This window comes from Piliocolobus tephrosceles, chromosome 14 (genome assembly GCF_002776525.5).
Source record: "Piliocolobus tephrosceles isolate RC106 chromosome 14, ASM277652v3, whole genome shotgun sequence".
In the NCBI taxonomy this organism is placed as follows: Eukaryota; Metazoa; Chordata; class Mammalia; order Primates; family Cercopithecidae; genus Piliocolobus; species Piliocolobus tephrosceles.
Window position 1 is genome coordinate 7450908 of NC_045447.1, and position 26383 is coordinate 7477290.

Consider the following 26383-nt stretch of genomic DNA (forward strand, 5'->3'; position numbering starts at 1 on the left):
AAAAAAAAAAAAAAAAAAAAAAAAAAAAAGAACTGGTAAATAAAACCAAAGAAGCAAGAATTGATCCTGCTCTTCCTATATGAACTGTACCACTGAGTAACCAAACAGATGAGGAACGTTTCTCCTCATACAAGTATTCCACTAACAACTGAATAGGAATGACAGAATTAGAGAATTCCCATCTGGCAACACCTAGTAAACTATTGGATCTAGGCACTGTATATCAATAACTGCTAAAAATTACTCAAAAAAATTTTAAAAAGATAGAAAATCAAGCATTTTGGGGCCGGGCGCAGTGGCTCACAGCTGTAATCCCAGCACTCTGGGAGACCGAGGTGGGCAGATCACGAGGTCAGGAGTTCGAGACCATCCTGGCCAACATGGTAAAACCCCTGCCTCTACTAAAAATGCAAAAATTAGTCAGGGGTGGTGGCAGGCACCTGTAATCCCAGCTACTCAGGAGGCTGAGGCAGGAGAATCACTTGAAATTGGAAGGCAGAGGTTGCAGCGAGCCGAGATTGTGCCACTGTACTCCAGCCTGGGCAACAAGAGCAAAACTCCGTCTCAAAAAACAAAACAAAACAAAACAAAAAGAAAATCAAGCATTTTATGTCTACTGATGGAAGGGCACACCATCTCTTCTGATCCACTCTTACTAAAAGAAAAACAGTCAAACGTGAATGTGATGAGGCTGTCCAAATTCAGCCACCCTTAACTAGGAATACTGAAGCCAGAGGAACATTAAATCACATCATTGGAGACAATGGGCAAAACTCAGAACATAAGAAACTCTGCGGAACAAATGATGGTTTCTTCAATAAACAAACAGCAAGGGAAATAAAGACATGGAGAGGGGGCTCATAGAGGAGACTGTTTTAACAGACAGATCAGCAGATACACTGTGCACCATATTTGGACCTCAGGCCAAAGGTTTAAAAAAAAAAAAGTGGCTGGGTGCAGTGGCTAATACCTGTAATCCCAGCACTTTGGGAGGCCAAGGCAGGTGGATCACCTGAGGTCAGGAGTTCTAGACCAGCCTGGCCAACATGGTGAAACCCCATCTCTACTAAAAATACCAAAACTTAGCTGGGCGTGGTGACGGGCGCCTATAATCCTAGCTACTCAAGATGCTGAGGCAGGAGAATTGCTTGAACCTGGGAGGCAGAGGCTGCAGTTTGCCAAGATTGTACCACTGCACTCCAGCCTGGGTGACAGAGACTCCCTCTCAAAAAAACAAAAAGAAAGGAAGAAAAGAAAGGCAAGAGCAAGAAAGAGGCAGAAAAAAAAAAAAAAAACCCTCCCGTAGCCAGGAAGGACCACTTCAGTGCAGCAGCAGCCCTTACCCCAGACGTCGGACTTGATGGAGAACTTGTTGTAGGCCAGGCTCTCGGGTGCAGTCCATTTGATGGGGAACTTGGCTCCGGCATGGGCTGTGTAGGTGTCCCCTGTCATCAACCTGCTCAGGCCAAAATCAGCTACCTTCACCAAGTGGTTCTCCCCTACCAGGCAGTTTCGGGCAGCAAGATCTCTAAGAAAGAAAAATGTTCACCCATGAGAGCTCCTGGCCAACTTTCCACTTCACAAATCCACCACTGTTGAGCAAAGCTGCAATGCTGACAATGGCAAGATTTGAGTCCAGTGCCCTGGAAGTTTGTATTAATGCCCGCTGCAATTAACACAGTGCCAGCCTCTCAGCAAACACACCTTGAGATAGATCCCAACATGGCGAGAGGCTGGTGCTGGGAGCGGGCTCCCTGGCCCCATGACCTGGAGCAAGTTAATTACCTTGGGACTCAGTTACCTCATCCGTAAAATGAAGACGATAATAACGGCACCCACCTCTTAGGGTTGCTGTGAGTGTAATTAATTTATATGCTAAATGCTTTGATTGATGTGTCGAGAATAGTAAGTGCAGTTATTGCTACTCTATGCCAGGCACAGAGACAAACGCTTAGCCCAGTCCTCGATTGCAAGAAACTTCTATCAGAGTGCATCTCCACTTGTCCTATCCAGACTTGATGGGACAAAATAAAACAAAGCCCATGACATTCTTTACCCAAACTGTGTTTCCTACTTCCCTCTTTCTTCCTGATGCGTACCCAAATGTATCCTAAAAACTCTCTCCTGTATAATCTGTTTCCTCTCACTTCCTGATTCTTCCAGGGAGGTAGGAGTCTAATCTTTGGTTCATGAACATTAACCATGAAATCACAAGGCAAGCGGGAAGAGGGGAATGACAGGAGGCAGCAGCTTGAGGTGATGGCTGCATGAGATAGCCTGATCGTCAGCAACGAGAGTGAAATTAAATACAGAAGAGTTGTGCCTAAGAGGATTTTGGTAAAGCATTTTAAGTTTGCTTGAATGAAGAAGGAACAGACCCGGCCGTGCCAAGCAAACCAGAAGTCAAGCAATCTCAATTTGCAGCATCAGAGGGTTCACTTTCCTGAAAGCCAGGGGTATCTGGATCAGGCTCTCGTGGAGCATAGAAAATCTGTCTTACAAGGAGCCGCCAGCATTTCACACATGCTACCCTTATTCCTTGCTATGAAATCTCATGTAGAGGTTTCATACTTGAGCTAATTGGGTAGGAAAGGTCTCAGTGGTGGTGTGGAGAACATCTCATATAAAAGACGCCAGCAAAGCCCATCAGGCACTGTCCTGCACAGGCTGTCGCTTTGCTAGGAAGCCATCTTCACCAGCAAAGAATTTGAAGACCGAGATAACTGTGGAACATTTGAAGGTCAAAACACTTCAGGGTTTAAAACAGCAAAGACGCTTAATTTAGACCTCCATATATACAATTCTGACAATTGTGGAAACATCCCTGAACCAGAGGACAGCAAGTGGAGAATGAAAAGATAATAAAGAGAAAGCAGGAAAAAAAACCACACACACTAAAAAACAAAAGCCATGTACTGGTTGTTCCCATGAGTTTGTGTAAAAGCAATGCCAGCGGCTCCCAGGAAGAGGCCATTACTGATGGACGCTGGCCCCGGAGGAACAATGAGCACTCTCTTTCAGAGGGGCTGTGATTATTAGGAAGGATGCCTTTTATGAACTTCATTTAATATTCCACTTAGCCCAAAATGGTTCAAAAATGAAATATTTCTTACTCCGGGGATTAGCTGCTCCACTGGTCCAGGGTCTAGGCCTGGCTGAATTTAGCCCTGGACACATGCCCAAAGCTGGCTTTGCCAAGAGCCTAGTGTTTGCCTTTGTTCCAAGGTCCAATGTGTTGCCAGCACTGAGGTTAGAAGATGCACCCTGAGACCTCCGAGGCTGGGGCTTTTTGTAAAAGGCTGCCCGGCTCCACGCCCTGCGACTCCGTGGTGCAGGCTGCCTGGCCAGGCCCCTACCTGTGGATGAAGTTTTTCTTCTCCAGGTACTCCATGGCTGACGAGATCTGAGTGGCCATGTACAGTAGCACCACGGCATTCACCTCCTGCCGGTTGCACTCCCTCAGGTAGTCCAGCAGGTTCCCGTAGGTCATGAACTCGGTGATGATATAGAACGGGGGCTCCCGGGTGCAGACCCCTGCCAACAAGACACCAAGGACTTCAGCACGTGGCTCCACTCCTGACTGAACAAACAACTGTCTAAAGAAAAAGCCTTCTGAAGGATTCTGACTCTGCTCCTTAGTCCTGGGCCCAACTTCCAACATGGTCCCAAGCACCTGTGTCCTGAGACTGTGCTCATGTGGGAGGGACATGGCCAGCCTCTTTGCTTCTTCTCAAGCCAGTGAACTTGAATTTACACAGGGAGAGGCTGCCACAGAATTCAGAAGCAGACCTGGCCGTACCTCAGATGATCTTCACCACCATCAGTTTACCCCCGAATGGTTATGTCTGATGGTTATATGTCTACTTACAGAATCACTTCGGTGAGAAAACTCTGGAAAATGCCCAAGTTTCAGAAACTAATTTCAGATTTGCATTTGACTGCTTTTAGGTATCCACTTAAAATAATCACGTTCTCTCTCTCACACATACATGTGCGTACATGCACACATCCATCCCATACAGCCTCATTTTACTGGCGGCTGAACGTCAGCAGAGCACAAGTGTTCCAATGAGTTTCATGCAGTGAGCCACCTGTGCTTCTTCCCCAGCGCCTGTGTCACCCTGGAGGTGTGGTGTGAGACCCTCTCTTCAGAGCCCCAGGCTTACTCACCAAGGAGCTGCACCAGGTTAGGATGTTTGATCTCCTTCATGACTGCAGCTTCTTTCAAGAACTCTTCCACTTCCATGGTGTCCTCCTGCAGAAGGAAAAAACGAGGGTGAAATTATTTCAGGAAGTGCTTTTCAGTGGGTAAGTACTTGAACGGTGAACGCAAAATGGAGCTTCAGTGCACACTTGTCCTGGGCTGCCTTTTGTGACAGCCACATTGTTGCAAACAGGTTCCATGACAGCTGAACAGCAACCTGATGGCACAAAGAATTTTCCCCTTTGGGGACAAACTTTTCAATTCTCCCCCAGGGCAACAGGGCAAAGCTGGCTTGCATGTATGGACAACCTGCTTCTGGTGCCTGCTAGGCAGGCCACATGTGCTTCCCCACCTCCTGGAGTTCATGGTGGCGTGGGAGAGCTATACGGGCAAACACCACAGACATGGCACTCTTTCCCCGGGGAACCTGGTTTCCAAGGGGTGCTAACACACTCAGCCTAAAAAACATCACCTGAAGAATCTGATAGGGAAGAGACCCTGATGACAAGGAAGAGATATCGCATCACAAAGAACGAAGTATGCTCAAAGTATGGTAGCAACAGAGGATGTTGAACTGTCCTGGCACATGGTTGTGGGCTCTTAATGAAGCAGTCATCGCTGTCTGTCAGGTCAATTACTCAACATCTAAAATAATCCTCACCAGCAGCTCCCCTACCAACAAATTCACAAGGATCATCAGTACATGTCACATTTTAACAAGTCCACAGTACCTAAATGCCAAGGGGGAGAAAAAGATAGGAGCATGGGCCCAGCACAGACAGGCCGTGACTTCTCCAGGTCCTCTCATCTTTTCAGTCTGGGGTCAAGTCTGAAGTGCCGTGGCACTGAGCCCTGGGGAGAGCCCATCACACAGAGCCTTGACCTTGGCTTACATCACTAAGCCTCTTTTTGACTTAAAAAATGCTACTGTCCACTGAGCCAACCATCAGAACAAGAAGCAGGTGGGTGTTAAATGATATGGTCTGTTTGCTGCGAAAACCTGGCTACAAAGGCCAAGAGAGGAAGTGAGATGCCTCCAAGTTTCAACAGAGTTTGGAGAGAAAGACTGTGCAGGGAAATAGAGCGAACGGCTTAAAAATTAGGCTCCCCAAAGAGGAAGGCTTGATCAACTTTCTGTTAAACGTAGAACCTTGTATGTTCTGGCCCCTTTGGGAGACACTGTGTCCTGACGGTCCTGCTTGCTGTGGCTGCCCCAGTTCCCCACCCTGGAGTGGAGGAGGCTTCCAGAGGACGGGCCAACCTTTACTTACAGCCTTCTTGCTTTGGCCAATCCTGTTTACAAGTGAAGCGTGACCAATGAGGCTATGTGTCAGCCCATTATCTCTTAGCTCAGGGCTCCGAGAGGCTGAAACTTGGAAACAATTTATTGCTCTTTAAAAATGGTGAGCTGCTCTTAATGTCAATTAAACCTCGTTGGTAGTCACCGTGCCAAGCTGTCCGAGGGGGAAAGAGCTCACCCCTGCCGCCACCCCATTGGCCGTTTAATTCTTCTGAGCCCTCTCTGCTCGGTAACGTGCTCAGCAGACCATGCTGTTTTTGGCATGGAGTGCTTTGATTTACCAGGGTGACATGCTAATGTCAAAGGCTGGACAGTGAATGCCTGCCAGCATCTGGGGATTCAATGCTGCTCACATACAGAACTGGGGCTTTAAGAATCTTGCTTGATCAACAATATGGTTAAAATGTAGCTCTCGAAGGAAGCTTTCTAAACAAGTGGGGTTTTTCTTTTTTGAAGACCACATAATAAACCACACACAATGAAATCATTTCATAAATATCATTTGCTTTTATAGCTACTAACCCTCTTCTAAAAGACCAAGTAATAATCTTGACAGGCATGTACATGCAAAAGGAACATGGCTTTCAAAGGCAGCCCTCTTCTCATCTGTCTCTTTTCTCTCTTACATACACAAAAACACACACGAGAGGAAAGTACAAATAATTCCTTTTCTTACAGAAAAATCAATGTGAATTTGTCTCCCCCTGCTGGAATCAGACCTTGTTCAATTTATAATTTTAACTATTAACAACAGCAGCCGAGTACGGTGGCTCACACCTATAATCTCAACACTTTGGGAGGCCAAGGTGGATCACCTGAGTTCAGAACCAACCTGGCCAACATGTTGAAACCCCATCTCTACTAAAAATAAAAAAATTAACCAGGCATGGTGGCACATGCCTGTAGTTCCAGCTACTTGGGAGGCTGAGGCAGGGAAATCACTTGAATTCGGGAGGATGAGGTTGCAGTGAGCTGAGATTGCACCACTGCACTTCAGCCTGCGAGACAAAGTGAGACTTCATATCAAAATAGAAAACCAAAACAACAACAAAACAGCCTACATTTGTAGTTGTGTTAAACTGGAAATATCCTGATGCAATTCTGTGACATTCCTTTACTTTCATTAAAAAATGTCCTATCGTTTTGTTGAAGAGAATTCTCTTTATATAGTAAAATAAAACTAACTTGGATGAATGAGGGTGAAGGAAACACTTTGAGTGAAAGCTATGAATTTTCAGCCTGGTCTCTTCTGTGCTTGTTAGGGAGGCACATAGGTCAACTGGCCTCTCTTTGCATGGACTGACTGGGCTGGCTCAGATGCAAATAAACATTCTGGGTGGTACGGCAGAGCGGTTAAGAGAATGACCTGTGAATTATACTGACCTAGCTCTGCTGCTGTGTGACCATGGTAAATTAATCAACCCCTCTGAGTCTGTTTCCTCATCTGCACAACAGAGAGAATGTCAGTATCTCCCTTGTGCACAGAGTGCCAAGAGCAGTTCCTGGAATGCGGCCAGTGCTCACTCAGCGGTACTTGCTTTTATTACTATTAAGGCAGTTTATCTCTATTCCTGAGCAGACAGAACAGACAGTTCATAGAAAACAAAGGCTGGTTCTTTAATGAATACTAGGGTTGTTTGTCTTCTCACAGATGCATTCTCCTAGACTCAACATCTCACAGGTATTTTTTTTTTTTTTTTTTTTGAGATGGAGTCTCACTCTGGCCCAGACTGGAGTGCAGTGGCACAATCTCAGCTCACTGCAAGCTCCGCCTGCTGGATTCACATCATTCTCCTGCCTTAGCCTCCCGTGTAGCTGGGACTACAGGCGTCCACCACCACACCTAGCTATTTTTTTTTGTATTTTTAGTAGAGATGGGTTTTCACCATGTTAGCCAAGATGGTCTCGATCTCCTGACCTTGTGATTTGCCTGCCTCAGCCTCCCAGAGTGCTGGGATTACAGGTGTGAGCCTCCACGCCCAGCCCTCACAGGTATTTTCTAATCAGTTTCCTCCTTTTTGCTCACCCTCAAGCATAGGTATTCTACAGCATGAAAAAGAGCACTGTTTTTAGAAATGGCTTGGCCTCTCTGGGAGGCCAAGGCAGGCAGATCACTTGAGGCCAAGAGTTCGAGACCAGCCTGGCCACATGGTGAAACCATGTCTCTACTAAAAATGCAAAAATTAGCCGGGTGTGGTGGCAGGAGCCTGTAATGCCAGCTCCTGGGGAGGCTCAGGCAGGAGAATTGCTTGAACCCGGGAGGATGTTGCAAGGAACCGAGATCACGCCACTACACTCCAGCCTGAGCAACTGGGTAAAACTCTGGGAAAAAAAAAAAAAAAAAAGAAATGGCTTGGCCTTCCAGCAGTTTCTGTGTAGCAGGCTCTCAATGTCTCGCTCTCAGCAGGGATCCCTCTCCCTGAGCTGGGCCATTATCTACCGATAAATCAGTTTCCACATCTGTTTCTGGTTAACCAAATGCTAGGTGAGAGAGGTTACAGGCACAGTGAAACACCACAGGGATTATCCCTATTTCCAATATTCCTTCACCCATCAGATGAATCAGGATCAACATGGCTAAAAACACTGAAGAGACTGCCGGGTGTCGTGGCTCACGTCTGTAATCCCAGCACTCTGGGAGGCTGAGGAGGGTGGATCACGAGGTCAGGAGATCGAGACCATCCTGGCTAACACAGTGAAACCCCGTCTCCACTAAAAGCACAAAAAATTAGCCGCGCGTGGTGGTGGGCACCTGTAGTCCCAGCTACTCAGGAGGCCGAGGCAGGAGAATTGCTTGAACCTGGGAGGCGGAGCTTGCAGTAAGCTGAGATGGCGCCACTGTACTCCAGCCTGGGCGAGAGGGCAAGACTCCATCTCAAAAACAAAACAAAACAAAAAACAAAACAAAACACTGGACAGAGTTAGACTGAGGAAGGCGATTCATATTCCAGAGGTGGGACTTGAAGCTCGAGAGGAAAGCCCATGAGAGACCACCTCGCAGAGGAGCCCCCAGAACTCATCTCCCTGGACAGAGGACAACCCACTGCAAGGAATCCCTTGTCTTTCAAGAGTAAGTGCAACCTGGCAACAGCAGGCTCTGAGCTGCATGGCCTCTCTCCCTATGCATGGCCCTCCTTGTGCAGCCAGAGAGCCACTGCGTACAACTGCCAAGTGTATGACTGCCCTTCTTCTCGGCTTCTTTCTGGAGCTTCCCAAGTAACACCCATTTCCTGGGAGAAATAAAACCGAAACACACTGTGCTGGGTGGAGGAAACGCGCCCTCTCTCAACACCACTGGGGAGTGCAAATTGATGACACAAACTCCTTGGAAGGTACTCTGGCAGTATGGTCAAGGCCATACATGCACATGGTCCCTGATCTGGTAGTTTCAGGAAGCTGACCCACCAGGACAGTTTAACATACATGCAAATGAGGGGAATCCCTGTGCTGCTGTTTAGAGGAGCAAAATATTGGAAATAAGACAAAGGCCCAATGAAAGTTGGTACATGTTAAAATATATCCATACAAAAACAAGACAACCTTATGTGTATCGATAAGGAACAACTGCCAAGACACATGATGTGGACAACAGAAGACAGAGATCCGTTTGTCACATATGTGGACTCAGGAAAGACACAGAACTCGAGGGCGGGATAACCTATTCAAAAAAATACATCCTGTACATTATTTTCCACTGTTTAACTAGTAAATTTGTCAGTTAGCTCATGAGTCAAGCTAAATGCCACAGCTCGATCACCAGTGGTCTTTTCCAAATTCTATTACTTAGAGAACTGATTGACAGAAAAAAAAAAAAAAAAAAAAAACACTGATGTACAAACTTCGAATACAGCTCATTTAAAAATTGCTGGCTCTTAGCTGGGCAAAGTGGCATAAGTCTGTGATCCCTGCTACTCAGGAGGCTGAGGTGGGAGGACTGCTTGAGCCAGGAATTGGAGGCCAGCTGGGCAACATAGTGAGACCCCATTCCCCCACCTCAAAAAAATTAGAGCTTCTTGCACTTGACTGTTGGTTTTCTTAAGCACATCCTCCCTTTAACACAGATAGCAAGACTATGTCCTGCCCAATATTGTCAAAATTCAAGGGTGCAGTTCCCAATGAGCCTTTGCTGTAATTCCAGTTTCCCATCTGCAGGGGTCAGCCTAGTGTCCTCCTTTTTTCCTGTTCTCTTCCTTCTTCCTTCTGCCTGAAAGGTACATGACCCAAAGCTGTTTTACTTGTTCACTATGGAGTCATGGTTAAAAGTAGGCCCTTGCTCCCCCTGCTGGCAAAGGAGGACTCTGGCTCTGTCCTTGGAGAAGCCAGCGATAGGAAACAGGCTGGATGGGAGGAGAGTGGGGGGAAAGGTGATTTTTTTTTAAAGGCATAACTGTGGCTTATGTACATTTTTTATAGTGTTCGAGAAATAAGAACCTGGGTTCAATTTAAAAAAAGAAGAGCTGAGCTCTGGAGTTGAGTGCCCCGGTTCAAATCCTGATGCTGCCACTCCTGGCTGTGTGATGCCAGGCCAGTCACTTAACCTCTCTCTTCCATTTTCTCAGCATTAAAATATTGATACAGGGTGAATGTCCCTTAACTGAAAGGCCTGGGACTACAAGTGTTTCAGAGCTCGGATCTTTGCAGATTTGGGAATCTCCACACTATATTACCAGATGCGCACCCCAAATTTGAAAACCCAAAATCTGAAATGTTCCAATATGCATTTCCTCTGAGCTGTATGCCGGTGCTCAAAAAGTTTTGGATTTGGGAGCATTTAGGATTTGGGATTTTAGGGTTCAGGATGCTCAACCTGGAAGGATCTTAAGGTTGTGAGGATTCAATGAGATGCAATGCGTAGTAAGCACAGAGGCCTCTGCCAGGCACACAGCAAGGGCACGATGAAAGCTGAACGTTAGCTACTGCCATGATTTAGAATCCACTCCAGGATTTCAGCTCTTTTTTTTGGAGACAGGGTCTCACTCTGCTGCCCAGACAGGAATGCAGTGGCGTGATGACAGCTCACTACAGCCTCAACCTCCCGGGCTCAGGTAATCCTCCCATGTCAGCCTCCCATGTCCTAGCCTGTAGCTAGGATTACAGACGCACCACCAGGCTTGGCTAATTTTTTTGGTATTTTTTGTAAAGGCAGAGTTTTGCCATGTTGCCCGGGCTGGTCTCGAACTCCTGGGCTCAAGCAATCCACCAGCCTTGGCCTTCCAAAGTGCTGAGAGTACAGGTGTAAGCCACCGTGCACGGGAATTTCAACTTCCATAGCAAAGGTAAATGACCAATATTTACACTAATCTTATGTAGCAAATAGGCAACATACTGCAGGGATGTTTCTGCGCATGGCCAGGAGGAAGGAGGGTTGATTTATTTAGCAGTTGCTTAGTACCGTATTTTCAGTTAACACACCTCCAGAAAGGGACATACTGCGTTTTCCCTAATTAGATACCACTCCAGGTGACTGCCCACAGAAATCCATGCAATGACATCCTGTAATTCTTTACCAACTGTGAGATCGTAAGTTAATTAGGCTCTTGGGAAAAATTATTAGAAGTATAATTAAAGGCAGAGTAACACATTATTAGTAAAGCACATTCTGAAAGGCATCTACTTTAGATTCAGTGATATATAAGAAACCCACCCCCTAAACCACACTGGTCTCCAATAGGTAACCTCCTCTGGAGTGTCCTCCTTCAGTTGTTCAGAAAACAATGCCATAGCACCATCTACTGAAGTAGCATTTCCTCAAATGTCAGGTTGTGCAACATGATCTTGGAAGTTTTCAGACAAGCCTTTACTGGTTGAAATCTAGTGTATTTTGCGCTTTGAACCTACCTTCATTTTACAAATCCTGGTAAAAGTGTGCTGAAATCTAGGCCTTTCTCAGATTGCTGAGTCGGTCAAGGCCCCATTTTTTGAGTCTGGTCTTCAACCCTGTGCAACCCAAGGAGCTGGGGCACCTGCACAGCCCCCCAGTCCCTCCTTTGTTCACCCCCTGGTGGTGTCCGGAGAACTGCTGCGCTGCAATTCTTGCTTCTACTACCTGGACCACGCCATGCCTCAGGTGAAGAACTCTGTCGCATTCATTTTCTAATCCCAGTGTTGGGCCCAGGAACCGTCAAATAGAAGTGAGGAACTTGATAACTATTTATTCAATTAAGAAAAAGTCCAGGGCCGGGCGTAGTGGCTTACGCCTATAATCCCAGCACTCTGGGAGGCCGAGGTAGGCAGATCACTTGAGGTCAGGAGTTCAAGACCGGCCTGGCCAATATAGTGAAACCCCCGTCTCTACTAAAAATACAAAAATTAGCTGGGTGTGGTGGCAGGTGCCTGTAATCCCAGCTACTCATGAGGCTGAGGAAGGAGAATTGCTTAAACCTGGGAAGCAGAGGTTGCAGTGAGCTGAGACCATGCCACTGCACTCCAACCCAGGCAACAGAGTAAGACTCTGTCTCAAAAAGAAAAAGAAGAGAAAAGAGGTTGCAGTGAGCTGAGATCATGCCACTGCACTGTAACCCAGGCAACAGTGTAAGACTCTGTCTTGAAACGAAAAAGAAAAAGAAAAGAAAAGAGTCCTATCTGAGAAATATCCAGGGTCCTTTCCAAACCATGCCCCCACCCCAGCGCCAGTCCTGACCAAAGACAGGCACGTGTTGAGTAAGAGATCAGGGAGCCACCTTTGGTTTCCAGGACTAAAGAATGTGATATCTTCTCTAAAGCAGCCACTTTATACCAACCAGAAATCATACTTCCCATTTCACTATGCCTTTGGGTGAAGGCATCAGGTCAGTCAGAGAGTCCCTAAAAGGCAGGCATGTGGCTGCAACCAGTCTCAATGCGTGCACCTGACTTCTGAGACGCACACAAATTAAGCTCTATTTTTCCCAGAGGATGTTTCCGTTCTTTTCTAATAGCTTTAAAAAGGGGCTCCCTCTGTTGATTTCTGTGCACAGGTCAAGGTAATCAAAGTTCATTTAAAACAAGCGGAAATAATGTAAGTCAACACTAGGGGACACCCTCGCCACAGGGAAAAGCCTGGAACACATTTTGAAGAACGCGGAGGGCTGAAAATGAAAACGTCTTTCCCTTGGCGTCCTAAGGGTTTCAAAGAACTTCAAAAGAAGAAAAAAACCTGCCTGGAAACTACAAACACTATTCATTAGTGGAGAGGGTAAAGTCCCAGTTAACAAGAAAGACCAGACTATCTGAGTTGGTAAAAATCGAGTTTCCTGGACGCCTTTCTAGTGGGGGCACTTCCACCTCTGCCTGCAGGAGTCTGGGCAGCTGCAGAATTGGAACCCACTGGGGATGCCCAGGGCACCTGCCTTCCAAATCAGCCAACAAAAATCCACAGAAGAATCAAATGCATTTTGGTTAAATCTTTGAAAACTCAGAGATCTTTTCTTCCTCCTTAACTCTCAGTAGGAAGTGATCTCCGTGCCGCACGAACAGCATGGAAATCCACAGCTTTAAAAGAATCTTGCCATAGAATGAGAAAAACTTGTCCAAATGACTAATCTTTTTACACCAAAACCCCTCTGCGCTTGTCAGCCCTCACTATATGTGGAAACACACTCGGACTATGAGAATGATTCCACTCCTACAAAGACACAAGGATGATGTAAGACGGAAAAGTCATTTCCGTGGCACCAATGAAGCCCTCGGACAGCAGGCGGGAGGTAGGCTGCCGGGCAGATGCATCGCCTAATGCCAGTAGACACCTTGCCCCCGCCAAGTACCCTGGGCGGCCCCGGCGGTCCCAGCCTACCTTCAAGGTCTTCACAGCCACCGTCAGGCTGTATTTCTTCCACACACCCTCGTACACCTCCCCGTACTGGCCCCCGCCCAGCTTGTGCTTCATGGTGATGTCCGTGCGTTCCATCTCCCACTTGTCGTAGTTGGGGGACACACCGTAGACGGTGGGCTTGTTGCGCTTGGGGGCTGGATAATGGAGCGTGGTGATGAGCCCGTCGGCCACTGTCGAATGATGATGAACCAACTCGGCCAGGGTGTTGAAGCGGCTCTCGGAGGAGACATAGAGCTGAAGGAAACAGGGAACAGCCTTCAGCCCACAGAGACAAGCAAGCTCAAAGAGCTCCCGTGAGCCAGTTTGGCTGAGCCTTAATTCACTGCACAGCTAAACCTCACATAAGCAGCTCTCCACACAGGACAGAGTTTAGAAGACCACTTCTGCTGTCTTTCTCTACGTGTACTCTAAGTTACTTGCTCAAGCAGAAAGACACAATAAAGGGCCTCAGGGCCTCTGCACCTGCTGCTGCTCCCTCTGCCTGAAATCTCCCAACCCCTCATCTTCCATGCCCAGTTCTTGCTTCCCGTTCCAAGGACAGTTTTAATGTCCGTGAAGTCTTCCCCAACCATCCAATCTAAAGTCATCATGCAGCACGGGGCATCCTACCACCTGTCTTTACTTCTCAGCAATAGACCCACCACTAGCTCATAATTTCCTGTTTATCTGCTTAATTACTGTCTGTCTCCACCTAATAGCATGGAAGCTTCATGAAAGCAGAGCCTTAAGCTGTTTTCATTCCAATGTTGAGTACAGGAAATCAACATGTAGTAAGTACTCAATAAACAACTGTTGATTAAATTAACACACAGTAGAACTTTGTGGGTAGTTGCTGGTAGGAAAAGCAAAGAACTGATTTAATTTATAATTTAAAAGGGATAAACCTAGAATGAAATAGTGATCAGAAGATGAAAACCACTAAACACATCCAACATGAGGAAGCAAAAGGAAGGATTTACAACACAGGAGCATTCAGTCCCCGAGTGAGAGCCACAGCAGGTGAGGACCTAAGGTCAAACCCTCCATGTAGAGTTTGCATCTGGACACAACAGAGATGGAGAGGAAGGAGAAGGAGTAGGCTGGCAGAAAGCAACAATGCAGGGGGTGCCAGCTACCTGTTTTCTTCTCTTTTCATTGGTGTGGCAAGGGAATACTTCCTTACCAAAAACAACTCCACATGAAAATCCACATAAAACATCTGGACTCCAGGCACATAACTGAATCTATTGGCTTGCTCAGGGCAGCCACCCTTCACTGAAGGTGGAAAGAAGACTTAAAATCATGACTAGGCGTTCAGAAGACTTGCCCAAACTGCAAAGACGTGGGAAGAAGGAACAGATTTGGGACAGTGGTAATGCTTGGGACGTGAGGGAGAAAAGGGAACAGGATCAAGCTTCAGCTGTAACTGTAATATCTTTTTTTTTTTTTTTGGAAACGGAGTCTCGCCGTGTAGCCCAGACTAGATTGCAATGGCACGATCTTGGCCCACTGCAACCTCTGCCTCCCGGGTTCAAGCGATTCTCCTGCCTCAGCCTCCTGAGTAGCTGGGACGACAGATGCCCACCACCACGCCCGGCTAATTTTTCGTAATTTTAGTAGAGACAGGGTTTCGCCGTGATAGCCAGGATGGTCTCAATCTCCTGACCTCGTGATCTGCCTGCCTCGGCCTCCCAAAGTGCTGGGATTACAGGCGTGAGCCAGTGCACCCAACTACAACTGTAATATCGTATTACTTAAAAAAAAAGAAAAGGGAAGAAAAAGCCTGAAATACACGCAGCAAGGCCAAGGCCTTTGGCTGTGGGTTATGTCAGGCACCATTACTGTATGTCTGTAATAGTAAATAAGAAAAATGTTTTTAAAAGAAAGTAGCAAAGAAATATGCAAATTAGTCCCACTGACAACCCTCAAGAAGGTAAAAAGGATTTGTCAATAGGAAGGTTTCTCTTTCTTTTGTTTTGCTTGGGGAGATAACACAAGTGAATTCCAAAAACTTAGGCAAGCCAAAGGCACACACTTTGGGGTTATAATCTTTTGGTAACAATCTTACTAAAATAAAATTCTGAGAAATGCATAACTTGTCCAGAAAGACGAGGAACTTGCTCCTGATGTAAGGACTGTGGCCTGGTGACACTGGCTTATCCCTCTGCCAGACAGGGCCTCTGAATGGCAAGACTTTATAGGACATGGCGGCCCCACTTTTGTTCTTGAGAGCACAGAAGAGAAGAAGCCTCTGAGTGAACGGCTCTAGGGGCAGACCACGAGTCACGCTCAGACCCGCGAACGTGCGCACAGGAATGCATCGGGGAGCGGAAGTCGGCACTGCTGAGGGCTGCCGTTAGCTTCATACTCACACAGCGACATCCACTCACTCTCTTCAGACACAAGTGCTGTACACAAAGAAAATGGAGCGGGACTTGGGGTCAGCTCCCAATCCCTGACCCTCTGGAAGAGTCTGTCAGCTGTCCAATTACTTCACTGCAGGTGGCAAGTGCTCCAACTCCTGTTCTCAGGTTAGCTCCGCTGATGGTGTGCTCCCTACCAAGGAGTCTAGAGAAGTGAGAAAAGCTATTCCAAGATATTCCTGGAATCAGAGCACCACTCCCACCTTGGAAATCACTGGCACAGTACAGGGTCAAAGAGCCCGTGTGGCCTGCTGGGCTCCAGGGCAGGGCACCTGGGAGCAAGTCTCATTATCCCTCTCTCCCGTCGGAGCAGGAAGCACAGGCCTCAAAGGAGTGGTCCCCAACTGGCGGATCTGGTTCCTTCACTCCAGCGTGGAATGCTAATGGCTCCCCTAAGTCCTAGTTTATGCAGAATTTCTTGGGCTCATTTGATTCCCCCATTGGCTACTGTGTTAGAGATTTCAGTTATAGGAGGTTTCACTGAATGGCCCAACTTTATCCTTTTCAATAATTAAATTTACAGACCTTTGACTTAGTTCATTTTTCAACATAAAACTTACATACTGACACTTCCTAAATATTAAAACCATTCTCCCTCAAAGGTACTGCATATTCGGTTCACAGCCATCTTCCCCGTGTCCCACTAACAGTCAAGGCTGGCGCTTGCTCCTGATTAGTTCTAGGTTTTGAGCAGCATTTGTTGGGGAACTGTGTGATCATCAGGAATTCGTGGCATGTTCAGGGAAGAAAGTAAAGTCAGTGTCACGAATACCATGTCATTATGCTATGCATCTGGTTCCATTAACACTCAGCTGCTCAGCCAGGGCTGCTGCCTCTTCCTAATCATGCATGAACCTGAAGTATAGGACTTGTCAAAGAAACTCTTAGAAACAGCGTTTTGCTGGGAGCAGTGGCTCATACCTGTAATCCCAGCACTTTGGCAGGCCAAGGCGGGCAGACCACGAGGTCAGGTGTTCAAAATCAGCCTAGCCAACATGGTGAAACCCCATCTCTACTAAAAATACAAAAATTAGCCGGGCATGGTGGTGGGCACCTGTAGTCTCAGCTACTTGAGAGGCTGAGGCAGGAGAATTGCTTGAACCTGGGAGGCAGAGGTTGCAGTGAGCCAAGATCATGCCACTGTACTCCAGCCTGGGTGACATAGTGAGGCTCTGTCTCAAAAAAAAAAAAAAAAAAGAAACAGTGTTTCTTCTGACAGCCACATTGACAGGCTAACAGAGCTTAGACTGTGCAACCTTTGGCTGCCTTGGGCCCGGGAGTCCCACCTCAGACATACTGTTTACAGGTTGCTCAGCCAGGAAGCAAGTTCCCCCGAGAGCTGCTCAGACACCAGTAGGAAGGCAAGCCTTGCAGTACAAAAGAACGGTCCAAAGCTCCTTCACTGGAACAGGTGAGCCATGTGCTCGGCTTTTCACCAGGAGGCCTATGCCTGCGGAGCCACTGTCAGGGCGGGTAAACTTTAAACATCCAAGAGGCTGTGTAAATGATCCCTTCCTGCCACTCGGCTGAAGTTTAGGGCCCTGGATCTGTCACTTCAGCAGACCATGAAAATAAATGTCAACCGGGCAAATTTATTTCAAGAAAATGAAAGACTCTATTAAGGACTAGAAGGAATCGAGGAACGTGACAGGGGCATCTCACAGAAGTCAATGAGGTGTGGACACAAACATTCAGAACTAAGAACTTTAGGCAGGAGGTGGTGAAGAAAAATCAATCTTCAATTCTGCTATGTCGACGGAGGGTTACAACTTTGGGAAAGTATCAGAAAAAGGACAATCAAATCCCAGGGTATCCAAAGAGTTTTGAGACTGTCAAGGCTCCTAGGAAATGGCAATGGCTCACTTTAGTATTGACACCTTCAAGAGTTCAGCTCATAACTCCCAGTCCCCAACTCTGAGCTCTGAGCTGGTGGTCCTAGGCTGACTGATGAGCCACAAGGGCTGCTGAAAAGCTCAGAACATGAGGAGCGAGGCAAATAAGAGCCAATCAGGAGGAAGCAGAAAGAAATCCTTGGGGGCCTTATAGAAGAATCTTCTAAATTCAGTTGTTTTCTAAAGATGAACTAATTTAAAAATAAGAACCAAACTTACTCAACCCCAGCCTATTCCTCCTATCAGTCTTAAATTTTCCCCTTAGAAATCCAAAAAGGATGGCATCAAAGTTCTGCTATGTGAGGCAGCATTTTTCAGCGGCGAGCCACGCGGTCACACGCATAGCTGTGGGAGCTCCCTCTAACGATGTCCACTCATTCCAGCGATACGATCCCACCCAGCACACCCTCCTGGAGTGCGGCCCTCACAGGAAGGAACCTCCGCAGAAGGTCTGCTGGATGACGCTGTGGGCTCAGAAGTCCCCAGGTGCCCAAACAGCTGACAGGAGAGTCTTTGCCAGGAGGGGAGGGAGGCGGCAAGACGCCAAGGAAAGTGTGATGTGTTGCCCAGTGGTGGACACTGCCTAGTCAGATGAGCTCCCTGTGCTCTACCTGGAATGAAACAAACCTACCTGGCACATACTAGCTTTTAGACAGAGGCCTCTTAGGCAGATTCTCCTTCTTTGGATGACTCTCAAATTCTGCAAATCACGTATCCCATATGCAGGTCTTTCCTTGCCCCTTTGAACAGTATTTTAGACCAACCCCTAGCTAATGTGCTGTCACACTAGATCATGCCTGCCTGCATCTGTTCCAAGGTTGCTGATTAAACAGCTCTAGGGAAAAGAAACCATTATCCCATTCAGTGCAAACCTCAAGTGATTATCTTGGTGCAGCATGACTTGCCTTGGATAAATAGCACAGATGCGAAGCAAGCTGTCTGCTCCAGAAAATCACCCCCCATGGGTGGTGTACCCTGGTGTTCTGATTCACTAGAAGGTACCCTTGTGGTCTGAAGGCTCTTTCGAAGGGCCCAATGCCCTCAAGTACATGCCTCAGAATGGAAGGACACAGCTCCACCTCCGGGATAAGAACAATAACCCAAAAAGCAAGCTGACAGGCCCATGTCTAGTCACACATGGACAACAGGCTCTGTTGTCCGACATACACACTGCAGTGTTGGTACTAAAGAATTCTGCAGTGGTGGAAAGCATCAGATATGGGCAATAGGACTTCAGCCAGAAGACTTTGGGATGTGAAGAAAAATAAGAACATTTAAAAAGGAAGTATATGTACATTCATATGGTACAAGTGAATGTGTGAAGACAGCCAAAAAAAAAAAAAAACGTTAAAAAGCTAAGTGGGGACTAGCCTATCAGATACCACAACACAGTATAAAGTTACAGTAATTACAAGTTTGGTACTGGCATACAGATAGACAGACCAATGGAAGAGAACAGAGAAGTCAACAGGCCTAGATACACATATACACTTGGCATATTTCTAACATGTAGGAAAAAGAGGAATTTATTAAATGGCATAAAGATGACTCAAAATATGCCACATGCATATTCAACATAATGAGATGCCAGTCTTTACCAGTCAGAGTGACAAAGATGTTTTTACATATCTAATAATAAACTGTTGGTGTGGGTTAAGGGGAAACAAGCCCTTTTGTGGATTGTTCGTGGGAGAACAAATTTGTACAATTTCTATAGAGGGTGACTTGGCAATGCACATAACCTTCAATCAGTTCTAGTGACTTATCTATATACACTTACACCACACACAAAGAAGCACGCGCAGCAAATTTTCAAACCAGGCCGTGGGCCGCTAGTCAGTCTATGAAATAAATTTAGTGGATTACAACCAGAATTTTTTAAAAAAATGAAACAGAACAGAATGAAATACAAAATCAGAGTGCGTTACATACAGTAAAGGTAGGTGAGACTTTATGAAACTTTTGTTATATTGTGAGGGCTGGGTGGTGATGTAAAATGAGTTTTTCTTACAGCAGACCCAGATTTTTAAAAAGGGTTGAAAGCCACCTCATATCAGCATTATTTATAATAACTAAAGATTGGAAGTAACCTAAAAGTCAACCAGCAGGGGACTAATGAAATAAGTGAGTCCATCCATGGTACATAGTTACGGGTAAGATGAGGCAGCTCTAAACCTGTTGCCATAAAACAATCTCGAAGGTGTATTATCTTTTTTTTGGAGACAAAGTCTCGCTCTGTTGCCCAGGCTGGAGTGCAGTGGCCGGATCTCAGCTCACTGCAAGCTCCGCCTCCCGGGTTTACGCCATTCTCCGGCCTCAGCCTCCCGAGTAGCTGGGACTACAGGCGCCCACCACCTCGCCTGGCTAGTTTTTTTTTTTTTTTAGTAGAGACGGGGTTTCACCGTGTTAGCCAAGATGGTCTCGATCTCCTGACCTCGTGATCCACCCGTCTCGGCCTCCCAGAGTGCTGGGATTACAGGCTTGAGCCATCACGCCCGGCCTTGAAGGTGTATTATCACACGGGAGAAGCACGATGCAGAACAGCCTGGAGCATGCATCATTTGTGTGCCTTTTTGAATGTAAACATCCATATAAACATCTATATACCATCCATCTATGTCCAGGTAACTCTGGAAGGAACTAGTAACAGTGCTTGCCTCTGCGCAGGAAAAGTGAATTAGGAGATGACTACTTTTTACTGTAATTCATCTTGTTCTTTTGAATTTTTGTAACCACATGCATGCATTACATACTATTAAAAAAATACAGACTGGGCGCAGTGGCTTATGCCTGTAATCCCAGCATTTTGGGAGGCCAAGGAGGGCAGACTGCTTGAGCTCAAGAGTTTGAGACTAACCTGGGCAACATGGCGAGACCCTGTCTCTACTGAACATACAAAAACGGCTGGGCACGGTGGCTCGTGCCTGTAATCTCAGCACTCTGGGATGCTGAGGCAGGTGGATCACCTGAGGTCAGGAGTTCGAGATCAGCCTGACCAACATGGTGAAACCCTGTCTCTACTAAAAATACAAAATTATCTAGGCGTGGTGGCGTATGCCTGTAATCCCAGCTACTTGGGAGTCTGAGGCAGAAGAAATGCCTGAACCCGGGAGGCAGAGGTTGCAGTGAGCCGAGATCGCACCATTGCACTCTAGCCTGGGCAATGAGAGCGAAAATGCCATCTCAAAACAAACAAACAAACAAACAACAGCTGGGTGTGGTGGTGTGCACCTGTGGTCCCAACTACTGAGGAGGCTAAGGTGGGAGGATCACTTGAGCACGGGAAGCAGAGGTTGCAGTGAGCCAAGTTCGCACCATTGTACTCCAGCCTGGGTGACAGAGCAAGACTCTATCTCAAAAAAAACAAAAACAAAAACAAAACAACTAAAAACAAACATACACCATCCGGACCACACCAATCCATCTATCTACACTGTACCTCAACTACAGCCTGGTGCAAGAGACCAGACTGTGGGATCCAAGCCTATTCCATCAATGTCTCACTACGTTGATATCGGCAAGATCTCTTTATGCCTCCCTTTCTTTAATGCAAAGATGCAGGTATTACAGCAATACCTCAGTCAATGTTAACTCCTCCCTTCTCTTTATGGACTCTGAAGGACTATTTATATGAAGACCACAAAAATCATACACGCCACCTCCCTTACAACAATACGCTTTGGGTTTGGTAAGCTGTGGGTCTGATCCCGGTTTTCACTGAAAACTATATGTGTATATGCACGTATGTCCACACACCTCTCCATGAATGTGTTCATCTGCAGGAAGAAGCCCACATGCCAGGCTTCTGTGTGGGAGGGGATATTAAAGTGGCCTTTCGCTCTGGGAAAGCTAATCTATTATTTGAATTTTTCTAATTGAGGATGATTACTATCATTATAAAATTTTTTTTTTTTTAAGGAAGAATCTTATTGTAAAAAGTGTGTCCAAAACCCAACAGATATTCCTCCTATTTTAAGTAACTTGCTAACAACAAAACTCTAGCAAGACAATAAAAGAATCATACTGGGCCCAGGAACTTGTAATATCACAGAACTGATCCTCAATAAAGGGTCTTCATAAGGCTAACGGAATGACTCCTACTGTTACTTGAAAGATTCTTTAAACATCTTCTTGGTTAAGCTTTCCTGCAATAATTTATTAATCCGATACCAGGACCTCTGGGTTCCCCTGCCCCGGGCCCATCAGCCCCCCTGCCAAGGGTCCCCTACCTTGCCATCAGAAGCAGTGTTGATCCTGTAATGGTACACCCTCCCTTCGTATCTCAGCGAGATGGACCTCTGGCCAGGACTGCTCTCACTCTCCCGCACCAAGAAGCTGCCATTGATCCCGCTGCTCAGCAGATACTCAGCGGCATTGCGGGACACAGGCCCATGGTACCAGGAGTGTTTCTCCAGACTGTTGACTGGTGTGATGTAGTTGCTCGGGACCCAGCCTTGGCCATTTTTGGTTTGGGCTTCACACCATTCCCCATTGTGATTATAGCCTAAGACCCGGAGCTTTTCACCTTAGAAGAAAGGAACCAAATCAGACATATCAGCTCTGGAAACCAGCTTCATTCTTTTTCATTGATTCTTGTGTAACTACTAAAGATTTCCAAATTCCTAAATACCAATTTCATTTTAACAAGTCCACTTAAAGATACGCATTTATAAGTGTATGAGAATACACATTTATATCTGAAGCTTCCTGTTCGTACAGAACAGACAAGTAAGTATATAGCCTCAGTTTTTATAATCAATTATGTTTATTCAAGTGCTCGGTTCCTAATATAAGACAACATTTTAGGGAAATAATGCTTTTTCTTAGGGGAAAAATTGCATTCGGTATTTTGTTCGGCTGTCCTTTTCAGTATAAAACCCAGGGCAAGTTCTGTTTTTGCTCAGGGCTATTGTACAAGAACTCCTCTAAGGAGAGGCGACTCCCTTAGAAACATGCAGTTGTTGTTTTGGATATCCCTGCATTCCAGATTTCAAAGCTGCTTCTTCAATGAGCAAAGGGTGGCAGGTCAAGCTGCAATTCCCAGATCTCTGTTTCCTGCAACCACCACTAGCTGCCCACAACCCTTTTACCTTTAGTTATGCTTAGAGTGTTATCTCCACTGGCCACAAAATCATATAGTGCAACGAAAAGGTTGGGGTCATTTTCACTGGGTCCAGCAAGAAGGTTTTCCTTGGAGTTCCAACGAGCGGCTTCACTCAGACCCTGAGGCTCAAAGTCAGATGCTACTGGCCGCTGAAGGGCTTCTGGAAGAGAAAGGGGGGAACAGAAACAAGAAAAAGCAAGAGAAAATCGGGAGAAAAAATTAGTTTTATTCTCAGAAGCAAAAATATTTATGTTTCCAACATTATACATTCCTAATTTATTTCATTTATTAACATCTATACATACATACATACTATTATTATTAAGGTGGTTTTTTAAAAAAAAATCTTCCTTTACTAAATCTTGTGGAAAACATTAAGCATTTTCATTCCAAGGTGGTAATTATTATTCCCCAATAGTTTGAGCTTTTAAAATTCATTGATTCAATATGAGTTTAGTCAAATTAAAACAGTCTATCCATATATGCGTTTGCCTTTGCTTAAAATATGCAGTGAAAGTTTCTTGTTTTAGCCGGGCACAGTGGCTCACGTCCATAATCCCAGCACTTTGGGAGGCCAAGGTGGGCGGATCACCTGAGGTCAGGAGACCAACTTGACCAACATGGTGAAACCCCATCTTCATTAGCCATACAAAAATTAGCTGGGCATGGTGGTGTGTGCCTATAGTCCCAGCTACCCGTGAGGCTGAGGCAGGAGAACCGCTTGAACCCAGGAGGCGGAGGTTGCAGTGAGCAGAGATTGCGCCACTGCACTCCAGCCCGGGGAACGAGAAAGTCTGTCTTAAAATAAAAAGAAAGGAAAAAAAAAAAAAAAGAGGCCGGGCGTGGTGGCTCACGCCTGTCATCCCAGCACTTTTGGAGGCTGAGGTGGGCAGATCATGAGGTCAGGGGATCCAACATGGTGAAACTCCGTCTTTACTAAAAATACAAAAATTAGCTGGGCATGGTGGCAGGTGCCTATAGTCCCAGCTACTTGGGAGGCTGAGGCAGGAGAACTGCTTGAACCTGGGAGGCAGAGGTTGCGGTGAGCTGAGATCGCGCCACTGCACTCCAGCCTGGGCGACCGAGTGAGACTCCATCTCAAAAAAAGAAAAAAATAAAAAATAAATAAATAAGAAAAATCAAATTGTGCAGAAGGGCTTAATATGAAAGATAAATACTTTCTATCCCAGTCCTCTCTGCTCCCAGAGGCAGAGCTGTTTTTTTGGTGATCACCCCCACCTCTCTTAAGTATCAGTTAGATCACTAGAGCCCTATTCTCAGCAACAGACACACAAATTCACTGCTTGTTCTTCCAGCTAGGACAGTGTCTCTGAAGGACTTACTTCACAAGACAAGGCTATTAACATCCTACCCATCCTTCCAGCTTTCTTGCCCCCACGGCCACCCTCAAATATGATCTTCTGTACATTTTTTTTTTTACCTTGTGTAAATTATTATTACAGAATAGAAAAAACTGTTACTAAACTCTTCCATGTTTTGTCTGAAACAGATTCTAAAAGTTGGAAATCAATCAACAGCTCTTGAATTAGAAAATGCGTGAATATTATTCATTACAGGGTCAAATAGGTTATTATTTGTTTCTGAAGTTTCTTCTTGTCTTTTTTAATTTTAACAGGGCTGAAACTCTCCAGAATTTTTTTGTGCTAAAGACAATGTGTAGAGGGGTTCTTGCAAACCAGCAAATCAAATCACCTAAAGTAGATCTTAACAGTTTAAGAATAAGAACATTGTGGAGTGAAATCCAAATTACTCATTTAAGGAGCTACAATTTAAAAATCACTAACTGGGCCGGGTACGGTGGCTCACGCCTATAACCTTAGAACACTGGGAGGCCGAGGCGGGCAGACTGCCTGAGCTCAGGAGTTCGAAACCAACATGGGTAACATGGTGAAATCCCGTCGCTACTAAAATAGAAAAAACTAGCCAGGCATGGCGACAGGTGCCTGTAGTCCCAGCTACTCAGGAGGCTGAGGCAGGAGAATCGCTTCGTCAGGCAGAGCATTATTGACACACAAGGACTTTACATACCAACAAGAAAAAGCAAAATCCCTCCATTATGGAAAAAATGGGCAAAGCCATGAACCAGCAATTCACAAAAAATTTACATTATCATTAAAGGCCAGGCACGACGGCTCACACCTGTAATCCTAGCACTTCGGGAGGCCAAGACCAGCAATCACTTGAGCTTAGGAGTTTGAGACCAGCCTGGCCAATATGGTGAAACCCCATCTCTAATAAAAATACAAAAATTAGCCGGGCATGGAGGCGCATGCCTGTAATCCAAGGTGCTAAGGAGCTGAAGCAGGAGAATCACCTGAACCTGGGAGGCGGAGGTTGCAGTGAGCCAAGGTCATCGCACTGCACTCCGCCTGGGCAACAGAGTGAGACACTATCTCAAAAAAAAAAAAAAAGAAAATTACCATTAAACATGGAAAGTGTGTGAATTCTTGATAATAATCCAGGAAATGCAAATTCCTTGCCAAATTTACAGATACATCTTTTTGACACTGACGGCCAGTATTGGTAAGATTTCACAGAAACGGGCACTCTCATACAATGCTAGTAGTAGGTGTATAAATGGAGGGCAACTGGAATATGAACCAGAAGTCTATGAAGAATTTAATATCTTATTTTTTTTCTTACCTCTAGGAATTTATCCTAAGTGATCAACACAATTTCTATACACTAATTTTAAATAATAGCACAGAAAAGGACAAGTACAAAATATCTATCAACACAGAATAAGTTAGTTTATGCTGCATCCATAAAATAGGATGTATTTTAATAGCCACTCAAAATATTTTTGGAAAAAATATTCAAGTTTAAGAACATACAATAATATATTAAGTGTTTATATTACAGTTCAGTATATAGGCAAGGTCCCAATTATGAAAAAACTGAAAGAAGACTAGGAGGAATTTCACCAAACTGTGAACAGTAGTTAACTCAGGGTAGTGGGATTTTAAGTGCTTTAAATTTGCTTTTTTCCTTTTTTTTTTTCTTGAGACGGAGTCTCGCTCTTGTCACTCAGGCTAGAGCGCAATGGCGTGATCTCTGCTCACTGCAACCTCCGCCTTCCAGGTTTAAGCAATTCTCTTGCCTCAGCCTCCTGATTAGCTGGGATTACAGGCGCCTGCCACCACACTTGGCTACTTTTTTTGTATTTTTAGTAGAGATGGGGTTTCACCATGTTGGCCAGGCTGGTCTTGAACTTCTGACCTCAGGTGATAAGCCCACCTCAGCCTCCCAAAGTGCTGGGATTATAGGCGTGAGCCACCGCGCCTGGCCTTAAATTTTCTTTATACTTTTCTATATTATGGTATATTTCTCACAATAAATGTGGATTGTTTTTATTACCAGAAAACAATGACAAACATAGAAAAACTTTAATAGAAGCCAACTAAAATTTTTTTTTTTTTTTTTTTTTTTGAGTTAGAGTCTCACTCCATCGCCAAGGCTGGAGTGCAGTGGTGCGATCTCAGCTCACTGCAACCTCCGGCTCCCAGGTTCACAGGATTTTCCTGCCTCAGCCTCCTGAGTGGCTGGGATTACAGACGTGAGCCATTGCGCCTGGCTAATTTTTTTTTTTTTTTGCATTTTTAGTAGAGACGGGGTTTTGCCATGTTGGTCAGGCTGGTCTTGAACTCCTG

General features: G+C 45.7%; 1 protein-coding gene across 3 annotated transcripts in view; it reads right to left on the reverse strand.

The window, feature by feature from the left end:
- The window catches only part of ABL1 (ABL proto-oncogene 1, non-receptor tyrosine kinase), a 181369-nt gene that overhangs the window by 14754 nt on the left and 140232 nt on the right, over positions 1-26383 (reverse strand). For 2 of the 3 annotated variants that reach the window (XM_023216934.1, XM_023216936.1), the window contains exons 2-7: positions 22699-22872; positions 21838-22133; positions 13276-13548; positions 4171-4255; positions 3357-3534; positions 1344-1528 (exon numbers count right to left, since the gene is read on the reverse strand). In XM_023216934.1, the coding sequence (XP_023072702.1) occupies positions 1344-1528; positions 3357-3534; positions 4171-4255; positions 13276-13548; positions 21838-22133; positions 22699-22872 (1191 nt within the window). The remainder of the gene's footprint in view (positions 1-1343; positions 1529-3356; positions 3535-4170; positions 4256-13275; positions 13549-21837; positions 22134-22698; positions 22873-26383) is intronic. The other variant, XM_023216935.1, reaches the window with a different exon arrangement.